Below are 26,944 nucleotides of genomic sequence, written 5' to 3'. Positions count from 1 at the left end.
TTCGACCGAGCTTGGAAACACAGTAATAATGCACTTTAATCAATACAACGTAACTTCTACTGCAGCCACCAAGCAGACTAAAAAAATAAAACAGGAGCCACCAATTCATGGGATACAACAACAATTGTAGGCATATCTTTACCTAGCACGCACACTAAAATCACTCCTAGTTTTTTTTGTTTGTTTTTTCCGTATTTTAATACAAAATATGCCTAACCAAGGAAAAGGCAGTCTAGGACTAGACAGCCTTGCAACTGAACTCAGTTATTGGACAATAAAATGGGCTAGCACTGCCCATGCTCTATGTATAGCACGTCTGTGCATAATGATTTCAAAATTAGTCAATGTCTTTTCTTTGTTATTATTGTTTTGTTCTGGAAACCTGCAGTCTAAACACACCCACAGGATGATTAGGTCACCAGTAAAGCAGCAGAGAAGCAGAGAAATGAAATATGATAAATGGGATTTTCCAAATTATTTAGGTTTTTGAGAGCTGCATATGCCTTCTGAAGTCAGGACCTCACAAAACACTGTCAGAAGCAGCAAGAGTGTTCGTAGTCCACCAAAAAGACAGTCATTGCTCCATTTATTAGCAAATGGGCAACTGCCATGCAGAAGTCTATTTTTGAGCATTACCATATTTGTGGAAGATGTAAAAAATAATTGTAAATTCATCTTCCACTAAAAACACTTTTCCTATCTGTGGAATGTCCCCCTCAACCCAGACAATTTTTCTCCATCCTCCTGAGAAATCATTCTTTCCTGATTTCTCTTTTGGACTCAACATATTATTCTGCTTGAAAACAGGATTTGGATACCCATGGTTCAAAACCACAGCTCAGTATATTTTCCTTGAATTAAAAATAAAATATCCTGCCTGTTTCTGGCATTTTTTTCTACAGCCAGTCATGAAACTTCCTTTCCTTCAAGGTCTTTTTCTTCTTTATTTCTTAGCTGATTACAGCACTGTGGGTGGACCAAAACTAGCCTGGAGCCTCTGGGAAAGAATTAACTCCATCAAAATGAACTTACAACTGAGAATTAATTATATAATCAGTGTGCTACTTCAAATCTTCCTTGCATATCCTGATTTAAGAAACCTTCATTTCTACATTAATTGCCTGAACAAAAACACAAAAGGGGTCTTACAAAAGATTAAGCTTGTCAGGGAAAGAAGGGAAAAAAAAAAAAGCAAAAACGCAGCAAATTCAGAAATTAAGTCTTTTGTGTCCAGTTAATGCACATCAGCTTGAACTTTTACATGAAGACTTGAAATCTCTCTGCCCTACTGAAAACTGCTTCTAGATTTTTCTTTCTGAAATACGTAACAGTTAACAAACAGAACATGTAAATGCACACAGAGTTACTCCAGTTCTGTGATCTTTCTTCCCTTTCCGACAATGCTGTGCTGCTCCCAGATGTTTGGGGACAGTTGCAAAAGAAACTCTCACATGAGTGCAAAATTAATGCACATCCAGTGATGGAGACTTTGAAAGTGTGCGATATGTGGCCAGGAGGGGACACCTCCAGCAATTCATGACTGGTGGGCTACAGACCATGAGACCTACAGAGGAAGAGATTGTATTTTATTAAATTACCAATCATTTGCTCTGCCCTGCAGAGACCAAATAATGCTAGTTATTGAATCTGCTCTGGGGTGAAGTATTCAGTACTGAATTGAAAACATGGATGGTGGAGTTCTACTGCTTCTTGTGATCATTTGTTTCCTTGATTAATAGCTGTCATCTATACAAAAGCTAAAAGCTGTTCCCTTTTTTTTTTTTTTAAATTCATCCTCTAGATATTTTTTGTTGTTGTTGTTCTGGATATATCCAGAAAAATAAGTAATAAATGCAAGAGAAAAAAAAAATAAAATTGTCCTAAGTCTATTTTTGATGTATACTGCAAATATTGTATGCACACAACTAACATTTTAGGTTTGAAGTTACTTACAACTTCTAAATACTTCACTTGGATTTCATATAAAACACTCTCACAAAAAGAAATCTTGCATGCAATTTTCAAACAAGTGGTATTCATCAGCAAATTTTTGGCATGCCAAGGGAAACTCAATATATAAAGCTGAAAAACACTGGGGACAAGGACAAGGAATAAGGGGAGGAGAAAGAACAAACAATGATACAGGGATTAATGTGAAAGGAGGAAGAAGGACACAGGCAAACAAATCAGGATTGAAAATTTAGAATATTTTCAGGAATAGGAAGAATTAGTCTGCCTAGCTTGGGCTGGCCTAGCTTTCAGGATTAGCTTTTTTACAGTAGCTATTCCACTATGTCACCACTGCTACAAGCACATTAGGGCAATGTTTTGCCAGGATTTATCCCTTGTACTGGATATGAACTCCCCAGTGTGTTACCAATGAACAAGACCAACAGAAAGGGGAAAAGAAGAAAAAAAATTCAGGCGTGTGTACTTTTTTGCTCCACTATTCCTCTGGGTTTTGAAAGCCATGCTGTAGTTATTTAGAGAAAAGGAGACTTAACCAAAGTTGGATTTCACTTGCAACTTGCTCTGTGCTTGACTGCAGAACTCCAAACTTGCCGCTGTCTGGCAAAACCCATGCCAAACAACATCTTAAGGCCAAAATACTTGTAGATGAAGAACTTCTGAAACCAGAAAGATTTTATTGGCTATAAACAACAGACCACTGTCCTCTATTGTCTGCAGGGAACCGTTCACTAACAGCTTCAGTCTAGCAGCAGAATGAAGCTCTTGTGGGAGGTGGCAGTCATGGAGTGACAGACAGTCTCTTGGTAGATAAAATGAATTCCAGGCAGAGCTTTGAAAATAGACACCACAGCAACCTTGAACTGGATCCTGCCTTCGGTGGGAGCCAAGGGTGGCTGAAACAATCCCAGCAATCTGCCTTGCTGAGTCACTGTCTTGCCCTGTGTTGTGATGGCTGCTGCGAGTCAAGGAGGGCTTCTCGGCTCCTACAGGGGAACGGGCACACAGAGGGGATTGCTGCCAAACTCTGAGCGATTGCCTCGTGCAGTCCCAAAACTGTGCATCACAGGATCATTTTGTTTATTAACACCATACTGCAAATGTGCCTGCCTGGCTGTGGAAATTTAGTGAATCTGAGTGTACTTGAAATAATTACCAAATAGAGGAAATGCAACACATACAGGTCAATTTATGCTCTCAGTTAAAAAGGTGTGAAATCTGGAATAATTCCACCAGAGCTAATAGAGATTTACTTCAGACTGATATGAAGGAGAGCACCATCAGCCTTAAAAGGACATATTTCAAACACAGGGCACATCATCCTACAGCTAAGTCTGGGGGGCCACTGGTGAAACGGCCAAAGTCAACCATGTCACGCCTTATTAATGAATGCTCATGGAAAACATAGCACCACACGTCCTTTGCTTACGTTAAACAAATTTCATCTATGTGCAGAGGACCAGAGAGCCTCCTAAGCCAAACCAGAGTTTAAGATTCTGTGGAGAAGCTTAAGTCATGACTCTGTTGCTTTCCCACCGGACGGACGTGAAATACAGAGGGTTTAAGATGCATTTTCTGTACTTGTACACATTTGCATAGAGATATAAACCCAGAGTCTGGTGATATCGCTACAAGTCTTAAAGCAATATCAACAGTCACAACAGAATAAAACACCATTTATGTGCACAATGACTAAAAAGAAAAAGCTCATCATTCATCTTTTATCTAAAAAAATGGAAAGGGGAAAGGAAACAACTTTAAGCAAAAAAAAAAAAGTGCTTTCTCCTGGAAATACACATGAGACATAAGAACAATTGCACAGTGGTTAGACTTAAACTACTGGATCATCATCTATAATCTAGGTAATGATCTTTAGCAATTTGGGGTACAAGAGGAAGATAGACCTATTCATACATCTGCCAATTCAAAAGAAATTTTAAAAAGATTTTAAATAGTTGAAATTTTTAAGGGACAAGAACTCCCTAAAGCTTATGAGCTCAGCCTGGAAGCCTGATTGATGCTATATAATATTCCTCCAGAGATTTAGAGAAGTTAGAGTGTTAGTTTGCCTACCTACAGGGCAAACAGAAGAATTTTAGACTGCATAGGGCCACTAAGGTTTATATTTGAGGAGAGCCATGCAACAGTCCCTAGGATATACGGAAATCCTCTGCCAAATCTCTGCCTTGAATTTCTCTATCTTATCACTCGTATACCTATGGATGGTTTGACTGCTGGTGGGCCATGATGATGAGAAGGATTGTGCCAAGGTATAGGATGCCTATGGATCACAGTGTTCCCAAACAACGCCACACTGTAAAAGAGAAATAACAGACCATATCTCTCCCAGTTTCTGGTACAAAGGAAGCTTTGCAAAGATGAAAGCATAACCAGAACAACCCCTGCACTCTGGCTTAACCAGAAGTTGATTAGGTTAATAGGAAGCTTGGAGAAAACTTACAGTAGCCATAATTGTGTCTTAAGTGATATCTGGGAACTTTTATTACTTTAGCCGAGATGGTTGCAAGACAGGACAATTGTGTGTGCTTAGAAGTGCATCCTCCAGCTTTGCAATGAGTATACCTCATGCAAGCAGCAGAATCTGTCCCGTAGTATTTATTATAGCTGATGGAGAAGCCTAACTTATTCATGGTCTGTACAATGACTTGTTAGGAAGCAGTAAGAGAAGAACCACAGAGAGTCCACTGAACAGAAATCAGCAACTTAAGGGAGTCCACACCTACACAAAAACACACCTTGTTTTTTCTAATGACGCAATCTTGGCCACAATTTTGTGGAGAAGGTGGGTCAGCCTTGTTAGTCTGAACATAACCTTTGTATTATGGGGTATTTTCAAGCCTTTATCATCATTTCTCTTCAGTAATCTCAATGGGAGATGTTGAAATATTATATTGCAATTGTGGTATTGAAGAGAAAAGAAAAAAACTAATGAAATTATTTATACTTTCAGGGAAGAAAACAATGAGATAATATTGTCTTGTATGACCTTTCCTAAGTATGGGGATATAGCATCTTTTACAATAGACTCTTGGTTCATGTTTCAATTACTGACCTTTACTGTGGAAAAAATTAATGCAATTTTCATCGTAATCCACCCGTACAAATAAGATCCATACGGAAGGTTTCCACATGCTGAATCTAACACAAATGGAAAATGTCAGCTGTTTGCTACTGGATGAATTTGACCTTAATTTGTTCAGCCGCAGTCTTTTTGAACTATGCTGATAAAAGTTGGTACATTTTTGGTACCTATTTTTGACAGAGAATTTCGTACATTAAAGATACTGAGTTTTTCTTCTTTGGGGACCCCACTCCCCAAAAAATAGCCATGAGGTACTAAAAATTTCTTGTAAGTTGCCAGCTGACTTGGCTTAAAGTCACAGTGTCATCCAATCCTTCCCTATTACATCCCATTAGCCAAGCACGGCTCTGTTGGCTCATCACTGGATGGAGACCCTCCAAAACAAAACAGGAAGTGCTGTTGATTTATTTTTGTCTGATTTTCTTTTAACTCAGCTACCAAATCTGGAAATAGTAGTAACTGTTCCACCACACCATCACCCCCTATTTTAGAGGAAATGCAAACTTTTATCCAGACAACTTAAGATCACAAGAAGACTCCAAAACTCTTTCCAGTTGGGTACTATGCCACACTCATTCAACAAGGTGACCATCTGCTCTTGAAGCTTTACAGTTGTTGCCAAAAAAGAAAAAAAAAAAAAAGTAAAATAAATAGAAATGGTCAACAATCAGATGACTCACAATCTACCCTGCAAGCAACTTGTCTATACCTTTCTACTGGCGGGCAAAAGATATTTCAGTGATGTAATTTTAAAACAATCCTTATTCAGACAGTCTGACAGACCCCAGAGCTGACAGGACACAGCCTGAACTCTACATCCAAGATGGCACAAATCCGAGAAGGCATTCATCTATCCAGCAGCTTATGCCAAAGGGACACATCTCTCTTATCTTTTACAGTTCTCCATGATGGTATTCGGAAAGGGCAGAGAGGGAAAGAACGGGGGAGTAGGCAATTAAGCCCTGTCATTTAAGACAGATAGTTTAGGTGGAGGGAGTTAATCTGCTCTTGGGTTTTGAACTAAGCATCTGTGTATTTATAATTTGTAAACAGTTCGTCTCTTAGAGGGTGTGTTACAATTCCCAGAAGCATGGTCTGTTATGTCTAACTTGCAGCAGAACCCAGAAAGGCTATGTGTGCGACTATTTTCGTACAACACGATGATAGGAAACAGAAACAGTGACCTCGTATACTACAACCCAACTAACAGATTTCAACTTCAGGAGTTCTTGTATTAGGGAGGAAAAAAAAAATACACAGACTTCTTTTTAAAGTATAGTTGTCTGTTTAAATGTTGACATTGCAATGAGATAATGTCATAAAATTACATTTTTCTTACACTCCCTAGAGAGCATTGGCCACCCTCAGACTTGGAAAAGTCACTTAGAATAACCTAATGTACTTAAAGATGCAAGTCAGAGTGCACACATGGTCTGACAGTGGTGCAAAGGGAATGCACCCAAGACAGCATGAAGACATTAAGGCAATGCTACAAAGCGTATGACGTGGGACACACATAATGGTTGGCAATTCTCTAATAATTCTATGTCTGAATCTCATAGACACATAACACTAGTATACAACAAATACAAGTTATGAATTATCATTGCTGTCATATTGGGATAGAAAGCATTATCTTGATCAGAAAGCCTGATGGAGGTCTCCACTGTGAGTTGCTTTAATTAGTTCTTCCAGCTCTCCATTTCTAAGGGCCTTTACTGCATGAAATAGAGATAGGGGCAATGTTGATTACAGCAAATCGGTTGAGCCAAATCATCGACAGCTCAAGATTGACTCTCAGGATTTTTCCCAGACTACCACACTTAGTCAAAATAAACTAAAAAAAGAAAATGATAGTGGAGTTGTTTAGCAGGGGGCAAAAATGCAAAGTGATTAGATCCATACTTAAGTGATCCAGATGAATTTATAGAAAGAACCAAAGTCACAGGAGTTATACCCAGGGTAAATCTGACCTAGAGTATTTTGGTTTGCAGCAATTAGCCTGTTGCACATCACAGGCAGAGGACTGTATATGTATTTAATACATTTTTACATCTTTTTCCACCTCAGCACTTGAAAGTAAAAATACTGGAAAACTAAAAAAGAATAATGTAAATAGGATTAGTTCCAGAGAATAACGTTACACATTTAAGCATCACACAAAAAATACAGGCTCAACATATACAGGCATCTAACATTGGGTACCCACAAAATAGAAATTATCAAGTTTTAGAGGGACAATATTCCTTTGAAAATAATTCAACTTTCGTTTAGCAACTTCTGCTTAATTCCAGATATTGGTCCATTTAGTTGACCAATTTTAGAGTGCAAAGAATGAAATATAAATAAGAGCATTTAAATGATTATTGTGCATTGCAAGAAACCTGTAATTCAACTGGATTGTCTAAACTTCAGTTTATAACTTTGATGGGTTTCTGGTTGTTCATCAAAATATAACAACCGCAGAAGAGCAGGTTAAATTTAAATAACTATTTCCATCAGTTAGTGTGCTGAGCTTCAATTTGAGTGTCTTTGACTGAGAGTTAAGGTACACTTGCTAACTGTGGTATTGATTTCCTTCTCAATGATCAACAATTTCACTGTAACACTCTTAAAACACAGAATATTCAAGAAGCGCTTATTAACTTAGTATGCAATTTGAAAGTTTCACATTGCCTTGTGAACATTTTCTTCCTAACAGCTAATGTTCCATTGCATGCTGTTGCTCGTTAAATAATTCCTCACCTTTTAGCTCTGAAGTATTTATAGATTATCAGATCCTCCTTCACTTACTTATGTTTTTTCAAGCTGTATACATTAAATTCTCTTAATCTTTCTTCATATGTCATGCCCTCTAATCCTTTTATCATTTGTCACTGTGGTTTGATAAACTTGAAATAAATCCAATGAATTTTTCATAGTGAGAAGAATGAGTAAGTATGCTCTAATAAAATGAGGAACAGGCCTCGCCAATTCCCATTCTTTCTACATTTCAGCCAACAAACTAAAACCATTTTTTCCCAGGCTCTAAAAGAAATATTGAGAAAACTCTAAGCTGTCCTCCAGAAATCACAGCAATTCTGGCCTACAAGAATGGAAATACTAAATAATTTGCAGTAAGCCATCAGTGCAGACTGCCTATCCAACACTTGCAATGGAAGCGATGAGGGATTTTATGTACTTACCTTGTCCACCCATAAACATATGGGCACATAAGTGAACATGTGTTTTATGATTTCAAGCACACAGCAACAACTGCTCAGATTCAAATGAAGTTCACAGGTCTCATACAGGTAATGCCATTATTGAATGTTATACAAACCAACCAGCCTTCTCAATCTTTCAAGTTTGCTCATCAGCAATAAGGTAACAATTGTTTTCCCATTTAATACAGATAATGAATGGAGATCTCATGGAGATAGGCCGGTGGGTTTGTGCTTTCCTTCCACTTTCCTTCTGATTCTAGCTAACTTACCATCATGAAATATGCTTACCTTATCATCTTCATCGTCATCTTCATCCAAGCCCATAAGATCCTGCAAAAACAGATGCCCATATTAGAAAACATAACACTTAATTCTCAGTGGCAGGCAACGTTCAAAAAGCTTATGATACTCCCACAACGTTTCATTACACAGTTTTCTCCCACTTCTATTACAAGTCATTAACAAACCCACCACTTTCACCTTTCAGAAATAATGTTTTGTATTCAAGGACTTTTTTTTGTGATGGCTTGAACAAAGCATGCAATGCCCTATACAAATTTTAAGTCTACATAAAGCATTAGTGGTTGTGGCCAGTAGTTTGAAGGCAACAGGCTTTCAAATTCATTGCCAACTTTAACTATCTGTAAACAGCTTTGTTCTTAGTCTGACAAATGAACCAGTCGGCATGTCAAGGCTGAGAACTCTATACTCAACTTGTTCCATCCTCCCTGCTACAATGACTGTTCCCTCTCTTTAGGGCCATTACTGAAGCATTAGATGGTAGAAAATACATTAGTACAAACATAATCAATCTCATGAATCACATTCAGATTTCTATGCAGCATTATTTTCTCCCTTTAACTTCTGTGCTGACAGGTAGGGGAGAAAACAAAAGACTTGTCTATGGCTTGAAATTAGGAGCACTTGGCTTTCAATTCAGGTATTTTATAAGCTGAGCCTCCAGATTTTTCTTAGTTATTTAATAGGTATATTTGAATCAGCATATTACAAGTTTAAATACAGATAACTATAAAAGAATGTGAAGAGTCAGAATAAATGATGTTTGGGATTTGGTTTTTATCCTTTTCGAGAAAAATAGTTTCATCTAGTACACACAAGGTACCGAGAGCTCAGATATCCAGACTTACACTTTGGCTCTCTCCAATACCCAGAGTAGTTGAATTAACAGTGATCATGGTTTACATTTCTATAGAAGCTCCCATCTGTAATTCATAAAGGATTTTACCAATATTCACGACTTTAGCCTCCTGGCAATTGGATCATGCCTACAAGGTTAATATTGTTATCCCCATTTTATAGCACAGAAATCAGAGAGAGAATATAACGTCCTCTTTTCCAAAAACTCTTGTTCTCTTTCTTCTATATACATAAAATGCGCACGCTGGCACACAGAAAACAAAAGTAGTGCCAAGATCTGAAGAAACAAAAAATAAATAAATGAATGTGCAAAAAACATTGGTATTTTGAAGAAAACCTTTTGTCATCTGCAGGACAGATGTGACTAGAAGTAGCACCTGACTGTCTGTTTTTGACCTACAGATGGTTAGAATCACAGGCACACATAAAAAAGAAATCAGGTAATATTAAAGGCACTTTGACTACTTGTTCCATATGATCCCAATCCTACAAAGCACTTAGGCAGATGTGTAATTTTGCTTATGCAAAATACACCCCTGAATTCCACAGTATCTCATTGCTTGCAGGATATGTGTGACAGAAAAAGGGCAAACCTTCTGCTGGACCTTTCTTCAGTACTGCTACGATTAACTTGCATTTTCAGACACAAGCTTTTTGTAGCATCTATCCCAATGATGTGCTGCTCAATCTTGCTGACTTACGTGAGACTCTCCTCACTTGAATATGTAACAAATTCACCATAGGAAGAACGGTAGGTGTTGAGAGGTAGTGTTCGTGTATTCTTTCCTGGGTAACCTAGCATTATTTTATATTGCCTTTTGTATAAAAAAATAAAATAAAATAAAATAAAATAAAATAAAATAAAATAAAATAAAATAAAAAAGTTTGGCTGGGATTCTCCCACATCGGAAGTTCTCATTTTCTTGATGAAATACAGTAGTCACTGGAGACATACAATATCTTTCTATGTTATTCTGGACTTAGATGCAATTGGAGAAAAACACTTCTCTTACCATTTATCTTCAAATCAAGTCTATATCCTGGTCCCTATAGCATGACTTGCCCTGTGTTCCAACAATCTTTCCATATGGAGATAGATCAAATCTGAACTAGAAGCAACTTTTGTTGCTAATACAATAGTAATTGACCTTTTTTAATCCTAGGATAGTATTTGTCTATATAAAATCTGTGCAATCGATTTGTGTAAAGGTAGGCTTCAGGGGTACAAACGTCAATCATCTTTTCATCAGAAATTAGAAGATTTAGGTCAGCTTATATTTCATTATTGTACTTGTTACACATTCTAAAATAGAACATTATGGAAATCCATGAATTTATCCTCTTCTTTAACTGTAATTACTATTGTTTTGCAAGTAAAGACAGTGGGCAACAACAGTTTCATATCTCAACAGCTGCAATTTGCAACACGTAAATATTTGTGTATTTTAATCTTTATTTTTTTCTCCTAGATCAAGTTAAAGAACTGAAGGTTAACTTAAAAAAAAAAAGAAAACATTTATCATTTAAAATTGGGGGACAGGTAGGAGGAGTAAGGTTTTCTTCTTCAAGTCTCAGATAATCTAACAAGGTTTAAAAAACAACTAACTTCACTTTCAGCTTCTATTGACTTTCCTCTTCTGTGAATCATGAATCATCAGTGTGATGCAAAGTGTAAGAGCAGTGGGGGCATGGATTTTGGGGTCTTGTCATGTAAGTCTGTCTTAATTCAACTTAGTTACAAAACCACTGCAAACCTTTTTAAGTGAAATCCCCCTCCTACACACTCTTCTCTTCTCCCCCCTAGTACACTGAATGGTTTATTGCTTGAATTGAATCAGAAAAATTAAATTGAGAGGGTGGAGGTTTCTTTTCAGTAACTTTGAAATAAAAATGTTTAGCTACACAACTAGCTTGATACCATTAAAATGCACGACAACTTGCTCAAGGGCAAATTCAAGCTGGGTCTGCCAGAAACGTTACTGCGATTTTACTTGCCTGGGCATCTTGGGTGTTGTTGACCTTCCCTGTTCTGACGAGGGAGAAGTTGTATGCAAAGAGCACCAGCAGAGCCAGGGGCACCATGTACAGTTCCATGCTCCACACGGTGACCACAAATACCTGGAAGAAATAAAGCAACAGAAGGGAGCATAGAAGTATTTAAGTAGAAAGACATACAAGAAGGCTTTTCAGTCATTATCCTGATGTGCATTCATCCTTGAATCTCTCTTAACCTCATTCATATTCTTATTTTGGCAAAGAAAATCTGCTTGCAAAGTGTACTCTCTTTCTATTCTGTTTGAATCCATTAGGCTGCTATTTATTAGCTTCTCCCTCCCTGTTTTTGGTGAAGGCCATAACATAAGTTTGGTCCAAAGGCATTATTCACTCCTTCCTGGGACTTCCTAAAGCCTGAACGCTCTTTGTCGTTAATGCTAGAGCATAATAGACCCACTTAAACCTGCTGCACTTCATCAAACCCTAATTGCCAGCCCATCTTTCACAGGCTAGAGGAGTTTCTTCCTCTTGTGTAACAGGAGCCTTCCATCTCTCCAGTTGCTCAATGAGGGATGCTTAGCAAGTTCATTTTCACCATTAACCCGCCTGTGTTCTTGGCACAGCAACACAGAGAAAACACCATCACCTTCCAGGAGGCAAGGCTCTAGGTTGCATGTGATGCATTATTTTGGGAAGGGATCCAGCAATCCTATTCTCTATTCCCATACACGCCATTTTCCAGAAAAGCATATTCTGATTTCACTGGTTTCTTGGGGTCTCTTTACCTAGAAAGGGTACGAGTTTGTACCTTCAGAGTGATATCTGACAAAATCCACTAATAGCAAAAGCAGAAACAAAATTTTGAAGTTCTGTTCTGCAATTTGGATCAGTAAAACATGTAACCAATATGATGGGGAATTGAAAAAGCACTTAGTATTTTTCAAAAATATGATACCAAGCCAAACTGCAATCCTATCTTACAAGTACCAATGATACCTGAATGGACTCCAAACTTGGAGTGGTTGGAAAAACAAAGTTAATAAACTAAATCCAGAACTGCCATAAAATGCATGTTGTGATCCCATTTCCTTTTCTACTCTTACATAGTGTTTTCAGAAGAACTACCTAATGCCTGTAGTAACTTTAAACTATTTTAAACAATCTCCTTTAAAAACTAGACACAAATACACTTATCATATTTTCTTTCCCCAAAGGAATATCTGAAATGATCAGAAACAAAAATCACATTTTTAGAATAATACAGGTAAGTGAAAATGAGTCAGATCCTTCAGTTAATGCATCTCAAACTGCAACGAGAGGAAAACTCTGTGTGATTAGAAAGTTAAATCTCTATCTCCATTAATCCTTGGTCTGTCAGACACTAGATATGAAAGCAAGTCTGGCTTTTTTAGAATGGGATATTTATGGCAACATATATTGTGTTATGGACCCAAACGTCTAGCCACAGTGTACCAAAGCGCTACTTCCCATGGCATTCAATGGGGTGAGAATTTATGCACCTACAAAACCGCAGCTGTTGTAACTTTTAAACAAAAAGGCTTGCCTGACATCAGACAATTGGCCAGTTAATATCTACCAGGGCCAAACATAAACCAAAAAGCAATGACTGTATATGTAGCCCTGCCCAAATACCAGTAGCATTTTCTAGAGCAAACCTGATTTTATGTTAGCTGTTGCTATGCAAGGAATTAGACTGTCATCCTGTTCAAGGCATTTGTAGGCCAGTAAAACAATCTTTGAGATATATGTGTTCATAAAATGGGCTGACATCCAGAAAACATATCCCCATACTATTGATTTGCAGCTTAGGAACTTAGAAGAGGATTAGGTTTTGATTTCTTTTGATCATGCTTTTCGACATACTAAAAAATTAGAAGTGATAATGATTCCAACAGTCAAATTTCATACATAATCAAGGCAACCAAAACACAAGAATGCTGGCAAGAAGGCATGATACTTGATCTCTCTTACAGGAGGCTTCAAAAATTGTGGTATCTCAAGATAAATAAAAAGTTCCATAAATAAAAAGTTTTAACCCAAACAAATTCCTCTGAAGCTATTCCAACTCTCTTGAATGAATGAATCTTTGCTTGCTTTGTAAGATAAAGTGAAGGTGATACCAGTTCCCATCCCACCTCAGATGTCATTCTAAAGAACGAGGATATGTTATTGCAAATATCTATACATATAACAATTTAGCGTATATATATAAAAATAGCTAAAAATAGATGCACACACAGATACACACCTGATCCTTATGCAAACTCCTTTACAGAAATTCACGTTGCTAGGTATGAATTCAAAAAATTGATTTCAGACTGTTGGAGAAGGTTGCAAATACATCATCTCCCTGGGTTACATGTGAACTGTCTCGTCTTAACACAGCGAAAAGACTCCACCGGCAGTCAGCTATACAAAGTCCTACAGGAGTCAATGAAGCTCTTGAAGAACCTCTCTTCATTCATTCAGTTGCAGGACTTGAACCAATTTTAGTGCATCTGTCATCATCCTATATGAACATCGCTCCGCTCAGTTGCAAGTATAATACAACCTTGCAATCACAGGTCATTTAGGCACGATACAAAATCAAGACCTTGGTGATTTTAGATCCAACAGTATATTTTGTGTATTATTAAGTTTCAGACCTTAAATAAAACTTAAAATTTAATTACAAAATCCCAGTGTAGTCTCAACTGATGGCTGAGGCATACTGTCGCTTCCTTTCTAATGCTGACTGGTTGATCAGCTGCTGAGTTATAACTCAGACAGCGACACTTTGATAGAGCTCCCACATCTACTTAAGAAGAGTTGCTTTACTGCTACCATCGCAGCGGAGGAGCTTTCATTACTGTGACACAACACAGATACAAGACAAATTGATTTAGCTATTCAGAAATTATTTAGCCTCCGAGGTATGGGAAATGATTGCTGTGAACATGCAGTACATCATAAAAGTTCAGAGGGTGTTTATAAACCGAATAGAAATATTTCTGCATTCTAACAGACTTTTCACTAGTTCTGCAGCATCAGCCATCAAAGCAGTTCCCATATAAGCCCATGACCTATTTTTTTCAGCTCTCATGCAACACCCAGGCACCAACTACAACACCAAAAGACCTGTGGTATAGACACCCACTCCTCAAATTACAAATGGCTTTCTGTCATGCATGTTTTTATTTTCTCCCCAGTGGTACCTTATGTTTGGGAGAAGCTCCCGTATTATCCTCCTCAAATTATTTTCTAATGACATCTTTCGTCAAAACTCGAGAATGGTTCCACTGTTAACATATCCATATACAATAGCTACTGCAAGCTTCAGTATATTCCCAATTTCTTGTAGTCGCTAGTCTGTCTTTTGCCTAATACAGAGGTTGATAAAGGAAATCATTAACAGGTTCAGATCACTTGCTCAAGATCACAGTAGCCAGGGACAGAATCCAAGAGCCCCCCAATTTCAAATGATCTGGTTTTAACAAACCATACTTCATTTTTTCATGTTTCACTTCATCGTTAGACCAAATTCTGTCAGACATAATCCATTACATCATTGACACCTTTTCTGCTGGGCTTCATACTGTGCATGAGGAAAGTTAAACGGACAGTAACCAATTTCTAAAATAAAAGTTAAGCAAGCAAAAACTAGCTTTCTGCATTACATCTTTTAATGCAATTTGAGAGTATAAAAGCCCGTTATAGAACTGAGCAATTTAATTCACAGCATTACAAAACAATTATCAAAATAGAAGCAGAAATGGGATAGACATATCTGGAGGAAGAAAAAGAGCTATTGAAACTAATATTTAGACTAGAGTTCTACCTAGAAGAGAACAGCAACAACACAGCCTTGGAGAAAGGACCACTCGATTTCAGCTGATTAATGTGTTGCTATTTCAAAGGGCCTAATAACTACAAGTTAAAGCTCTGGAGGATTGGAAGCCGTTTCATCTGAAAATCATTGAAGAGGGGTCCAACTGTTCCTGTCAAGAAGCATGGAGTTTGAACAACCATGAGAGTGGCCCTTTTGACAGCAGTACAAAAGATGAGAGAAGGCAGTCTCAACTGAAAGTAAAAACAAACCCTTAGAAACACGTTTCAAATCTGTTTTTTCTGCCCCTCTGGTTCTAATTTAGGATCTGACTATTAAGAACAGATTTTAGACGGGTGTCCACTAAAGTATGCCCATAAAACATTTGTCACCAGCAAACTCACAGTCATGGGACAGAACAGTTTTAAGAGGTTTAGAAGCCTAGCATTAGACGGGACTTTCTGGGCAATTTTTCTGCACAGTAATTTTCCTTTTTGACTTAGGATTTAAAAAAAAAAAAAGGAAAAAAAAAGGAAAAAAAGGCTTTCGTTGGCCTGGTAAGTCTTTCTTGAGAAGTAAAAGATGCTATGTGCTATGTTGTATAACAGAATAATTATTGGAAAACAACAGTGATGGGGAGGAGAGGGATACGTTCCATCAGATGGAAAAAATAAAAGTGAAAGGAGATTAAATGCACGCATGGAACCTATGGTAAAAGGTTATTTTCTCAGCCAATGTAGGCTCCAACGCTAATGAAATGCCTCATCAGTGGAGCTGTGAAAAATATTATTTGAAACTTCAGGTTTCAAAACCACACACAATTTGACTGAAGTCTAAATGACTAACAGCTTTGTCAAAAGCTTCCTTGCAATTTATAAACATGGTCTATGCAACTCATGAAGTCAGGAGAAAAAACAAGCTAATACCACTCCAAGTTATCTGTTTTGAACTAAACCAAAACACTGATTTTGATTCGAGGCACAAAGACATGCTCCCCTTTATTTACAGGGGAGAGGAACTGCATGTTTCAAACTTATCTCGGGGTTATGTAGTCTCAAGTTGCCATGTACACACAAATTGACTGTTTAAGAAAGAAGATAAATTTCTGCAGCTAAGTATTCAGGGACAAACTAGCAATTTTTTTTTTCTTTTTGAAGCCTTCTGTCCTTCTGCCCCAAACAAAATACAGGACATTAGCCAATAGTGTAAGACACTGGCTCTCCAAAAGGGCATTCAAATCCCTTGGAGGCAATAAGCTTGTCAACAACAAATTATTTTTGACAGATATTTATTCCTGTCCTTAGAAAGGGAGAGTAAAAGAGGCAAAGGAATAATGGACACACCCACATAAAGCAGGAAACTCATGCGTGTGTATGTACCTGCATACACAGAGGCATCTCCTTCAGATAACAGGCAATATAGATGCACTAACATGGTGCTGAGATCAGGCTAACAGAAACCAGAGTATATCATGTGGACCCACATGAACACAGTAACAGTCTTTGCAATCCTGGGACGGCTTGTGCATTTGATGAGGAAGATATATTTAAAAAAAAAAAAAGCCTGCAACAGAAGCTGCAATTAGTTTAAAATAGCTCCACTACAAGGCAGAACAAATAAAAGTTGAGACAGTTTTAAAGAATGCATTTTCCAGTAATGTCCCCCTTCCAAATAATTTCTTATTATAGTAGACCTTCTTCCAAAGAGATGCACTCCAGCATTCCTCCTTCCCATATCCATGGGATGCTCCATCACTGTACCATGCTCAGCTGAGAGCCTCCTCACCTCCAGGCACCAAGCTGGACCTCAAGGAGGGGTCAGCAATGAGCAAAGTCGCTCCCTTACTGCGATGCAGTAACAAAGAATGTGGCAGGAAGAGAAATTATACTTAAACAGACCAGTGCTGTCAGAAGAAACCTATTTACTTTGGATTCAATCTGCTTTGTGTGTCCAGCAAGAGAACACAGAACATCTCAAGAGTAGTATGGTGCGTGCATTGTATTGAGTGGCGATGACCAAAATTAAAAATGACCTGAGGGAATGGAAGGTCTTAAATATCTATGCCATGCTATGAATTATCCCTGCATTGTTCCACACAGCTCATCTGTGTACAACTTGCTAATTTCATGCATATAACACAGGCAAAAAGTTTAGCTCTTCTACATAAGTGCTCTGTTGCAAGGGCGAACACTATTGGAATCTAAAAACAAAGAGAAAAAAAAATCCACCTAAACACTCCAAATCCAAAACAGAACACCAAATTGTGCCTCAGTATAGTTCTATCTTGGCATTAGATATACGTCACGGTACAGAACTGAGGATTAGGAATAAGGGGGTTGCTTACACAGCACAATTTGCTACCATGCGGATCTCACTCTATTTTGTGTATATCACCTTAGGTAACAAAAACCGCATGGCCATGTTTGCCCATCTCGGTAGTCTGTGTAAATCAAGCCAAGCAAGACAGCTACAAAGCCATGTCCTGCTGCCACAGCCACACATCCCAGCTCTACTTGTCCCAGCTGCAGCATTCTGAGAAAGTGGCAGTGGATGAGGTTATCAGGGGAGAGAAACAGGAGGTGTCTGATCTGTGCTTGACAATTTATGTTACATGTGGTGATGCAAGAAGGAAAATGAGCAAAGACTTCGAAGTAAGGAGGCAGGATTGGAACTACACTCACCAGGGTCACAATTTTAATGGCAGTTTGAACATTAAAAAAAAATAATACTCCTTACTCATAATAAAATAAGACATGAAAACCAACAAACCAGCAAAAAAAATCCCTTAAGAACACACAAGAAATCTCATACTGTTTAAGTCAGTATGGGTTAGGGCCTTTTTTATCACTGTCTGGTTTAGACTCTTCAGGGGGATCTCATTTTCTTTGCTGCTGCAAGGAAGTAGAAACTCATTTGTGTTTTAAATGAAAGCTGTGATTCATGTGCAATCACAGGACTCTAAGAAATGGAGCTGTAAGAAAAGCATGTTATTCTGCAAAAAGTCGCAATGAAATCAGAAGAGTTGACAATATTACGATCTGTTCTCCACCACCCTCTTGGGACACTGCTTTTGGCAACTCAATCAGGGAAGGCTGTGATGCTACATTTAAGGCTACCTGACTGCAAACACTTACGGAACGTCCACACTTGGATACTGAATTATATTACAAAAACAAGAACTAAACAAGAAACACCCCCCCCCCCCCCCCCCCCCCCAAAAAAAAAAAAAAGTGGCTTTTCCTTTATTTTGATTATTTTGGTTACATTAATGAGATTAGCCAGCCCAGGAAATTAAAAACAAGATCCTTAGAGACTTTTCTTTAATGAGGGGTCAGGGAAGAGCTGCCTGGTTCAAGTTTATTTCAATGAATGCATCACACCTCTTAAGTTTATATGTAAATGAAAATTTATATATTGCATCGCAGATATTTCAAGACTATCTGTCAAATGTCACCACAAACAATTTTCAACACAAAAAGTTTTATCTGGAATAGGGTTTCAACTTTTTCCTTTAGAACATACGCATTTAAACCCCAAAGCAGAGCAGCCCACCACAAGTCTAATAGGATGCCTCCATACAGTTTTCTTGCGGCTGTACTTGCTCTTTATCCCTAACATCAAAAGAGGTTAATCCAAACAAAAACAACACCACCACCAGTTGTTTTGGGGTTCTATATTTATATATGCACAACAGTTTTACAATAAAAGACTTCACATCTTTTCAGACTGCAGACACTGAAGAAATAGCTGTTTGCTAGCATGCTGACTGGCCTAATTTTTCCCTCATGTTTTTATCTAATGTATTTTACATTTCCTGAGCCAAATAAAATACAGTTAAAGACCCTCAAGCAATAAAGCTTAAAAATTAAGGGAAAAAAATTGCAACAGTTTTCTATCTTTTGGGGTAATCCACTGGGAGTGGGTCACGGGAATAAATCTGCATGTTATTTCTAAAGGGGTAACTATGACAGACAAAGGCAGCGGAGGAAAATCTTACAACAAAGGGGAGGAAGGCATGCCAAACAAAAATATGTTGTTTTATATTGTAGCTAAATTAAATGGTCATTTTTATCTCTAATATTTTGGTTGTGTTTATCAGTAGGGTCATAGTTTCAGAATTGCTCTCATACAGAAAAAGTTATGATCTATTTTCAGGGAAGACAGGCATTATGCAAGTTAAAAGCTTGATCCTATAGTAAATAATTCTTCCAGTAAGTGTCAGAAAAAATATCTGTGCTATTTAAAAGGAGAAAAAAATGTAGGTTAATTTTATTTATCCTGGATAAGGTGAACACCTTAAAAGGGTCATGAAAAAAATTATCACTAGCTAAGCTGATAAATGTCCACTTAGTTTGGAGACATATTTGTTAACATTGTGAGAAACACTAGCAGTAAGGATCAGATGATGACGTAACTGTACAGTAAATGGAAAGAGTATGTGGTGGAAGTGTTCTTTAACTTTGGACGATCAACATTGGGTTACAACTGGTAGCGAATGAGATGTTTAAGCAATATGTTTAAATGACTTTAATGACTTCCCTCCTTCATGTTCATAGATATGAATGAGTAAAGCAAAAAGGACTCTTAATAAAGCAAGCATATTTAATTAGACTTAATTCAGAATACGGTGGCAGGAGAATCACACAGCGTTTGTTCCCTGGCAATCACCAGATATGGCATGGAAAAAAAATTAGGTTGCAGTAAACCCACATATAGAGGTACTTGTACACAGGAATGTTTCCTAACTGTCTGGCATGCATTTCTCCAAAATCTCCAGTCTTAGCAATGCTTCCAGACTGAAACAGAGCAGAAGGAGCAAAGCATTGGTTTGGGTTTTTTCGTTGTGTTTTTTACTTGTTTGTTTTTGTTTTGGGGGGTGTTAAGTAGTTACCAAAAATACTCAAAAAAATTAAAAATCCCACTAAGCCCATAGTAGAAAAACAGAAATCTAAAAACATCTATAAAGTAATGCAGCAAGATGGCATCCTTTCAGGCAAAGGATTTCAGACAATTCTCTTGTGCACATACAGGGTTCCCCACCACAGCCTCCATCAGCCACCCTGTGCCAGAGCCCAGAAGTACCCTTCATCTACCCGAGACCAATTCTCCACAGTCAAGAGTACAGCAAAAATCATAATCGAATCCCAGTCCTCCCCACATCTCACAAGCACACAATGAATGCTCAGAACAGTCAGAGTGATTCAATGCACTTAAATAATTTTAGCAGGTTCATAATCCGCAGAGAGACAAAATTGCTGCATTACAGAACAAATGTATGAAGATGACTGGGATACTCACCGTAACTATATCCTAAATACGTTGCTACTGTACATTAGCAACAACAGCAAAGATCAAAAAAAAAATTTCCTAAGTATTCACAACATCACCGTGTAATAGAGATTTTCCACTAACGGACCTGTAGCATCTTGATTTCCAAAACACAGAACAATAAAAGAAAAAAAAAAGTTGCAAGACCCTTGCAATTTCAGGCAGCTGTTCAGGTAAAACTAAAGCCAGAAGATTGTTTATTTTAATAAGCTATTATATGTGCAGCTCCAAATTAGGAATGGCGGGAGACCAGGGGATGCCTAAACCATCACCACCTGTTTGCCCTGAAAATCAATTAAAGTCACACTATCACAGCAATCCCTTCTTAGCTAATAAAAGTTATACAGCTTCAACGTGCGACTTTAGGTGCTTTGTGGGAATGTGCCTGAAATCTAAAGCCTTAGTCTTGTGTTACTTTGATAGTAAACACAGCTATGAACTAACCACTGTAAAACTTGCCTTTTTGGGGTTAGAGAAGGTGTTAAGAGAAAAGAGATTCTGAACTGTTGTTTTGATGCAGTGGATTGAACTAATATTCAGTAAATTCTAACAATCTAGCCAAGAACATTATATAGAGTTTTAAATAAGAGAAAACTGAAGTCCTTTATGACACATGCCTGTTCAACATATTCTGTGCTGCAGAACAGATACAACTTTACAAGTTGAAAGCAAGGGCAGTAGAGACATCCCAAGTGTTTTAGTAATTAAACGAATATGCATAATGAACCATATGCCCAAAGGGCCTGTTCTTCATGTGGGCCAGATTTTTGTTTGAATTTTTAATTTTTATATACAGATGAAACATTTCATGTAATATAGCAACATTGCAAAGGAACATGCTATGCAGGAAAGGAAAGAGGAACTACCCATGTGAGAACGATCAGAATACACTTGATGAATTCTGCTCCTCAATTTCCGATTCAGAGCCAAGAGGGCTTTATTCAAAAAAAAAAAAAATCATTTTCTCCTTTTAACAGCTGTATTAGTCATCTGCTCAGAATCTAGAAAAGATGCATTAAATATATATATTTATATAGGTCATATTTATACATTTTTGTGTGTGAAATGGATTATATATATCAACATATTTAGATGCTACAAGACTAGCAAACCACTGACACTGTCAAATTCTAAAGCCTCCAATCCACCAAAAAAAAAAAAAAACCCACCCTACTGGGTGGTTTTCTGTTTGGCAGGTCCTGTGGTGTTCTGTGAGCTGTGGTAAAACAGGACACGCTCACATCTGTCTGTGAAGCAGGAATGGACATTTTTTAAAAGATGGGTCAAATTCCCCACTTGTTACAACAGTGTTACCCTACTGTGAACATCAGGATACCATGGCCCTGCTGCAGAAATATTAAATGCTCCAAGTTCTCTCAGTGTTGAACCATGTTTCTCCTTCTCTAGTAACATTCACCCTTTTCCATCCCTCACTTAAAGTGCTCCTCTAAGCAAGAGAACACAAACCACTGCAATAGATCAGCCCTTTAACCAGCAACAAAACTACCTGGTGCTTCCAGCTAATTTTTAAATCACTAGATTGCAGAGTAATAACAACTATAAGCTGCCTCTTTCAAGTAGCTTTGATCCATCGGACAAATCTCTATTTTGCTTTGTAAAACCAGCACTGGGGTCTTGTCAGTGTGGACATGCTGGTTAAGGAGCAGAAAAGCTTTTCTGCAGGAGCTTTACTGCTTTACTTGTTATTTATTTATTTTATATGTGACTTGGGCTCTACAGACCAAGGGAAATCAAAGCCCTTCTTAGATTTTGTTTGGGAAAGGAAAAGTTTTGGATAAATAGCAATGAGTGGCTCACAGTAGCTCAGATTATAGCACTGCGCATCATATAAACAAGCAGCATTAGAGTGGCTGTTCCATGTACTGACTTGGTACCATAGAGATAGAGTGGGGAAGCATCAACCATGCTATAAGAAACACAGTCTGATCTGCTTTGGAATTAAAAGAGTGGCTTTTCGACAAACTCAGCAAGTTAAACTTTTTGTGGGACTTAGGGAGTTCCCATCACCAAATGAAAAAGAATAGCCTGTAAAATCAATCCCGACCCTAATGTTAAAAGTATTCAAAAGCTGAAATAACAAAGTTGTAAATAATTGCATTCGTTGTTCTCAGTCCTAATTCAGGGTTTATGCTTTTGACGCTGCCTGGTTTATGTGATCTAGTGGTCTCCGTGGAAAGACAGATAAACTTCAACGGCTGTCAGAAGACAAAAATTGACACGGAGCATCACCTTTCCCGACTGTTTAAATCCTTTAAGGAAGTGCTGGAGCAATTAGAGAGGGAGTCTAATCTTTGCAGAGTGCATTAACACTCTCCGACCTCCCAGACAATAGATCAGACCTCAGACACATAATGCTTCCCTAAGGCTTTTTAACCAGAGCATTTGATCTCATAGTCACTCCGTATGTGCTACTATAGGTATCAGTGTATAAGACAGTGTGCGTTGGGCACTAAAGGACCACTATCTGTACCAGTATTCACACAGATTTTAAAATAGCAGGAAAGCCATTGCAGTGCATGCTGTTACAGAGCTACTACTTCCCAGGGAAAGAAAAGAAAAGGAAAAAATAAAATAAAACCCAGAGTAGCTCTGCAAAATGTCTTCATTTTTAATAATCTCATATTTCCTTTCTGTCAACACTGTTTACTTCCCAGTTTTGGAATATAAATCTATTTTTAAAAGGCATAGATTAGTTCGTTATTCATAGAAACAGTTATCTGATAATAATTTCAAAATACTTTATTTCTTAACCCCTATGGAGGGACTTGAGGGAAAGGGAATTAGGAAGACAGGTCTAGTTTATTAAGGAAATTGAAATACATCATTGCAAATAATTTTCCCAAATGTGCACTAGAAAGTATCTGGGGAAGTTTTCTTAACTGCTAGAACAAGTCACCATCTAATTCCTGATGGGCACGTTCTCTGAAAAAAGAATGCTAATATTACTGTATCAATTATATATTTCTCATTTGATATTCTAAACATTTTAAGAAAAGTTGCTCAGTGTATTTTTTTTTAATTGAATTGGACTTCCTTGCCATTATGTTCTGACAGAGGCCATGTCTGAACACTCACATGGACAATTCATAATGAGATTTTAAGACCAGCTAGCTGGATTCCCACCCACTGCTAAATAACGAGCACTGCAGTCTCACTAAGCACTTTTTTCCCCCCCCCCATGCGATATATTTGGGGTACAATGCTAGCTAACAACACTTTATATTAATCTACTAATACTTTGCATTAGCTGCAGGATTTTGTTTTACTTTTCTAGAACTACAAAAAGTGGCTTTTGTGAAGTACTTGCATTGCAAATATTTGTTGCTGCTCTTTAAACGTGTATCTCAAATTTGTCAAACCAAGTGCATCAAAAATGACAAAAAGGTCACATATACCTAGTATATTTAAAAACAAACAAGCCTTCAAAGTCAAAGTGTAATGCAGTTATTTCTAATCTGAACAAACAATAGACTGCATCTAATGAAAGTTGACAATTGGCTCTGATACAAAGCTGTGCAGCTCCTCTATTCCATTAAAAGATGAAAGCTGAAGGAAAGTACAGAAGACAGCAACTTCTCTCAAAATGCAAGTAGAAAGTTCTGAATCTCAACTAGCAGAGCACATGAAGGCTGCTTTGTTATTTTTATATATGTATTTTTTGTGGACACTTCTGCTCACATGTCACACTCATCTCTCATTAAACGTGCTAGCTTTCCGTGGGTAAAGTTAAGGCTCAAATAAATCAAGATATTAGACAAGTACAAAACACTACATGTCTTACATATTTATTAACACTTCTCAAAATTACAGCACTGCCTTTTAAACAAAAAAGCACCTGAAACCGAGCTAAGCTTGAATAAAATGTAGATTGACAATTAAGACTAATATATTTAATTTTAATGAAGCGGTGGGGAGAGAGATCAAATCTCAGGGATGCTACTGGTGCCATTGTAATCCTTTACTGTGGCAGTAGTCAAATTTATTAACAATCAATAGAACAGACTTTTTAAATCAGATTTCTGGGATTTTGCAGTTAGACCAGTGCTCCTGCTTTATTCCCCAGTGAATGCTAAAAAACAGAAGAATTATTCTGTTGTGGGGTACTTTTATTACTACTGCTATCCTTAAACAACCTTATGTCCAACACCCGAGAACTTCCCAGATGCTTAAGACTAACCTCTGAGTCAAATCAATTATTAGTTGCTAGTGCAGGAAAGTAAAACAAAAAACAGGCTTCTTTAAAAAAAGAAAAAAGTCTTTGCTCTGTAGTTTCTATACTAATCCTCTTATTTCAGATCTTGCAAAGGATCCAATTCTTTCTCATTTGAAAAAAAAAAAAAAAAGTAGTAGAATGCTTTAAGAGAAACCCCTCAAGGTGCATCTGTCTCCATCATAAAAGCCAAAATGTTGCGTTACCTTCAAATATGAAATTTCTTCCAGTTGTCAACATTTCTGCAACTAGTGTTAGATTAGCTCTGAGAGAACTGGTGAATTAAATTAAAAATAAAATAGTTCAAGCAAGAAAAGGAAAACCTGCCAGAAAAATCTGACAAAAGCATGAATGTCAGAGCTGGCTCATTCATGAGAGACCATCGCCACCTACAGGATTTTTCTTCCTCTTCTGAAAACCTGCCAGTCATATTCAAGCAGGATTTGCTCCACAGAGGATAGAAATTTTTAACCAATGTTAAATAACAGAGGTTTGCTGAAGTAAATGGACTTGCAGTGACTCAAACCACCTACAGACATGTCTCGACTTATTCCCTCGCTTTAAAAGGATAATAATTGCGTATTTCCAGGAAATGCGCTGTTTTAAGTTAACATGTGTTATAAATAAAGGATTTGTCTTTTTTAAAGAAAAAGATGAAGAAAAACCACAAAGTATTGATAGGGTTGCTCCACTGATAACAGAGAGGGTAATAGTCAATGCCTAAAATCTTTCTGTAAAACTGAGTGTTTTAAGTACTTTCTAAGAGATGCCAGCTCAAAGTAATGTGAATGAAACAAAACCAAGCAGATCTGGACCGAAGGAGAATCAGTACACTTGGGTTCTTGGAGGGGGCGGCACACTAAGAAAGCAAAAGAATTTTAACTTCTAATGAAAATTTCATTTCCTAATAGATACCACAGACTTCCTACCTTTTTTTTTCCCTACCATTTTCTGACAAGAAACAAGAACAGTAATTGCTTGGGCTGAGCTGAATACCTTTTCCCCGTGCGGTTTTCATACTGCACATCCATGCCAAACTTTGGGAATTTTACACAAAACCTTCTGAAATTCTGTTATCTCCAGTAGCAGTGAGCAAGTAGTTTCTCTGTCTCTCTCACTGCTGTTTAATATGAATCTTGCCCATATGTAGTCCTCATTAAACTTGAAATACTAATTTCACTTTCATTTAAATAATTTCTAACCTGTGAATAAAGTGAGCTTTCAGGAAAGGCAACAGGCAAATTGGGAAAATAACTGACTGGATCCTGATACGCAATATCATGTCTTTAGGACCAGATAAACTGGCAAATGGTAACAAATTCCTGTAGTTTGTCCCATTAATTAATTGATAGGAATTACAAATTACTGCTTTCTCACAAATTTGGAAATGTTAGACATTTAATTTGAAGTTCCTCTAAAGAAGCTAAAACAGTAAAAAAACTACAAAAGAGAAAAGCCAACTTTTAGGCATTATGCATTTGAGTCTTTGGCAGATCTTTTGCAGCAAATTCCCAATATTGGGTTGGAGATTTGTAACATAGCAATAAGAATCAGGACCAAAAAAACTCTTTGGCACGTGAAAGTTTTGCAAATCTATTGAGAGTAACAGAGCCCATGACACCTTTTTGGATAGCAAATCTAATCTTTATAAAATAGCGTTTTCGTTTGTTTGTTTGTTTGTTTGTTTTTTAAAGGACAAAAAAAAAAGAGCAAAAGGCTAATCTCTATCTAGACTCCTAAGTAGGAGAACACAATGTATCTGCTAACGTGAGGTTTAAAACAGGAGTTCAGCAACGCTGAATATACAAATAAAACTAATAACAAGCGAGAGTACAATTTTACCCTGCCAGACAAAGCAAAATAAAAGATATACAAAAATACATACTAAACGTACAAAACAATATAAGAGCAACAAAAATCTAACAAAACTTCAGAACTTTAAAAGACACAAGACTTTATATATTAAAAAAGAAAGGGCTTCATAAATCAAACAGCTAAAGTACAATACAATATAGCAAACACCAGCCAGACCACAAAGAGGGTTCTCTCTTCATAAACATCAGATCAGGCTGCTAAAATTATTACCAAAGCTCTCTTGTAACTGTCACCTGTGGTGGGTATAATTACAG

At 37.4% G+C, this 26,944-nt stretch overlaps 1 protein-coding gene across 1 annotated transcript in view; it reads right to left on the bottom strand.

Annotated features, from left to right (window-relative positions):
• MCTP2 (multiple C2 and transmembrane domain containing 2) overlaps window positions 1-26,944 on the bottom strand; it is a 121,054-nt gene that overhangs the window by 11,971 nt on the left and 82,139 nt on the right. Inside the window, exons 18-19 of the mRNA XM_050712992.1 lie at window positions 11,431-11,553; window positions 8,566-8,607 (exon numbers count right to left, since the gene is read on the bottom strand). Coding sequence (XP_050568949.1) covers window positions 8,566-8,607; window positions 11,431-11,553 — 165 coding nt within the window. The remainder of the gene's footprint in view (window positions 1-8,565; window positions 8,608-11,430; window positions 11,554-26,944) is intronic.

The sequence above is a fragment of the Cygnus atratus genome, chromosome 11 (assembly GCF_013377495.2).
Source record: "Cygnus atratus isolate AKBS03 ecotype Queensland, Australia chromosome 11, CAtr_DNAZoo_HiC_assembly, whole genome shotgun sequence".
In the NCBI taxonomy this organism is placed as follows: domain Eukaryota; kingdom Metazoa; phylum Chordata; class Aves; order Anseriformes; family Anatidae; genus Cygnus; species Cygnus atratus.
This window is presented reverse-complemented; position numbering and strand designations above follow the sequence as displayed.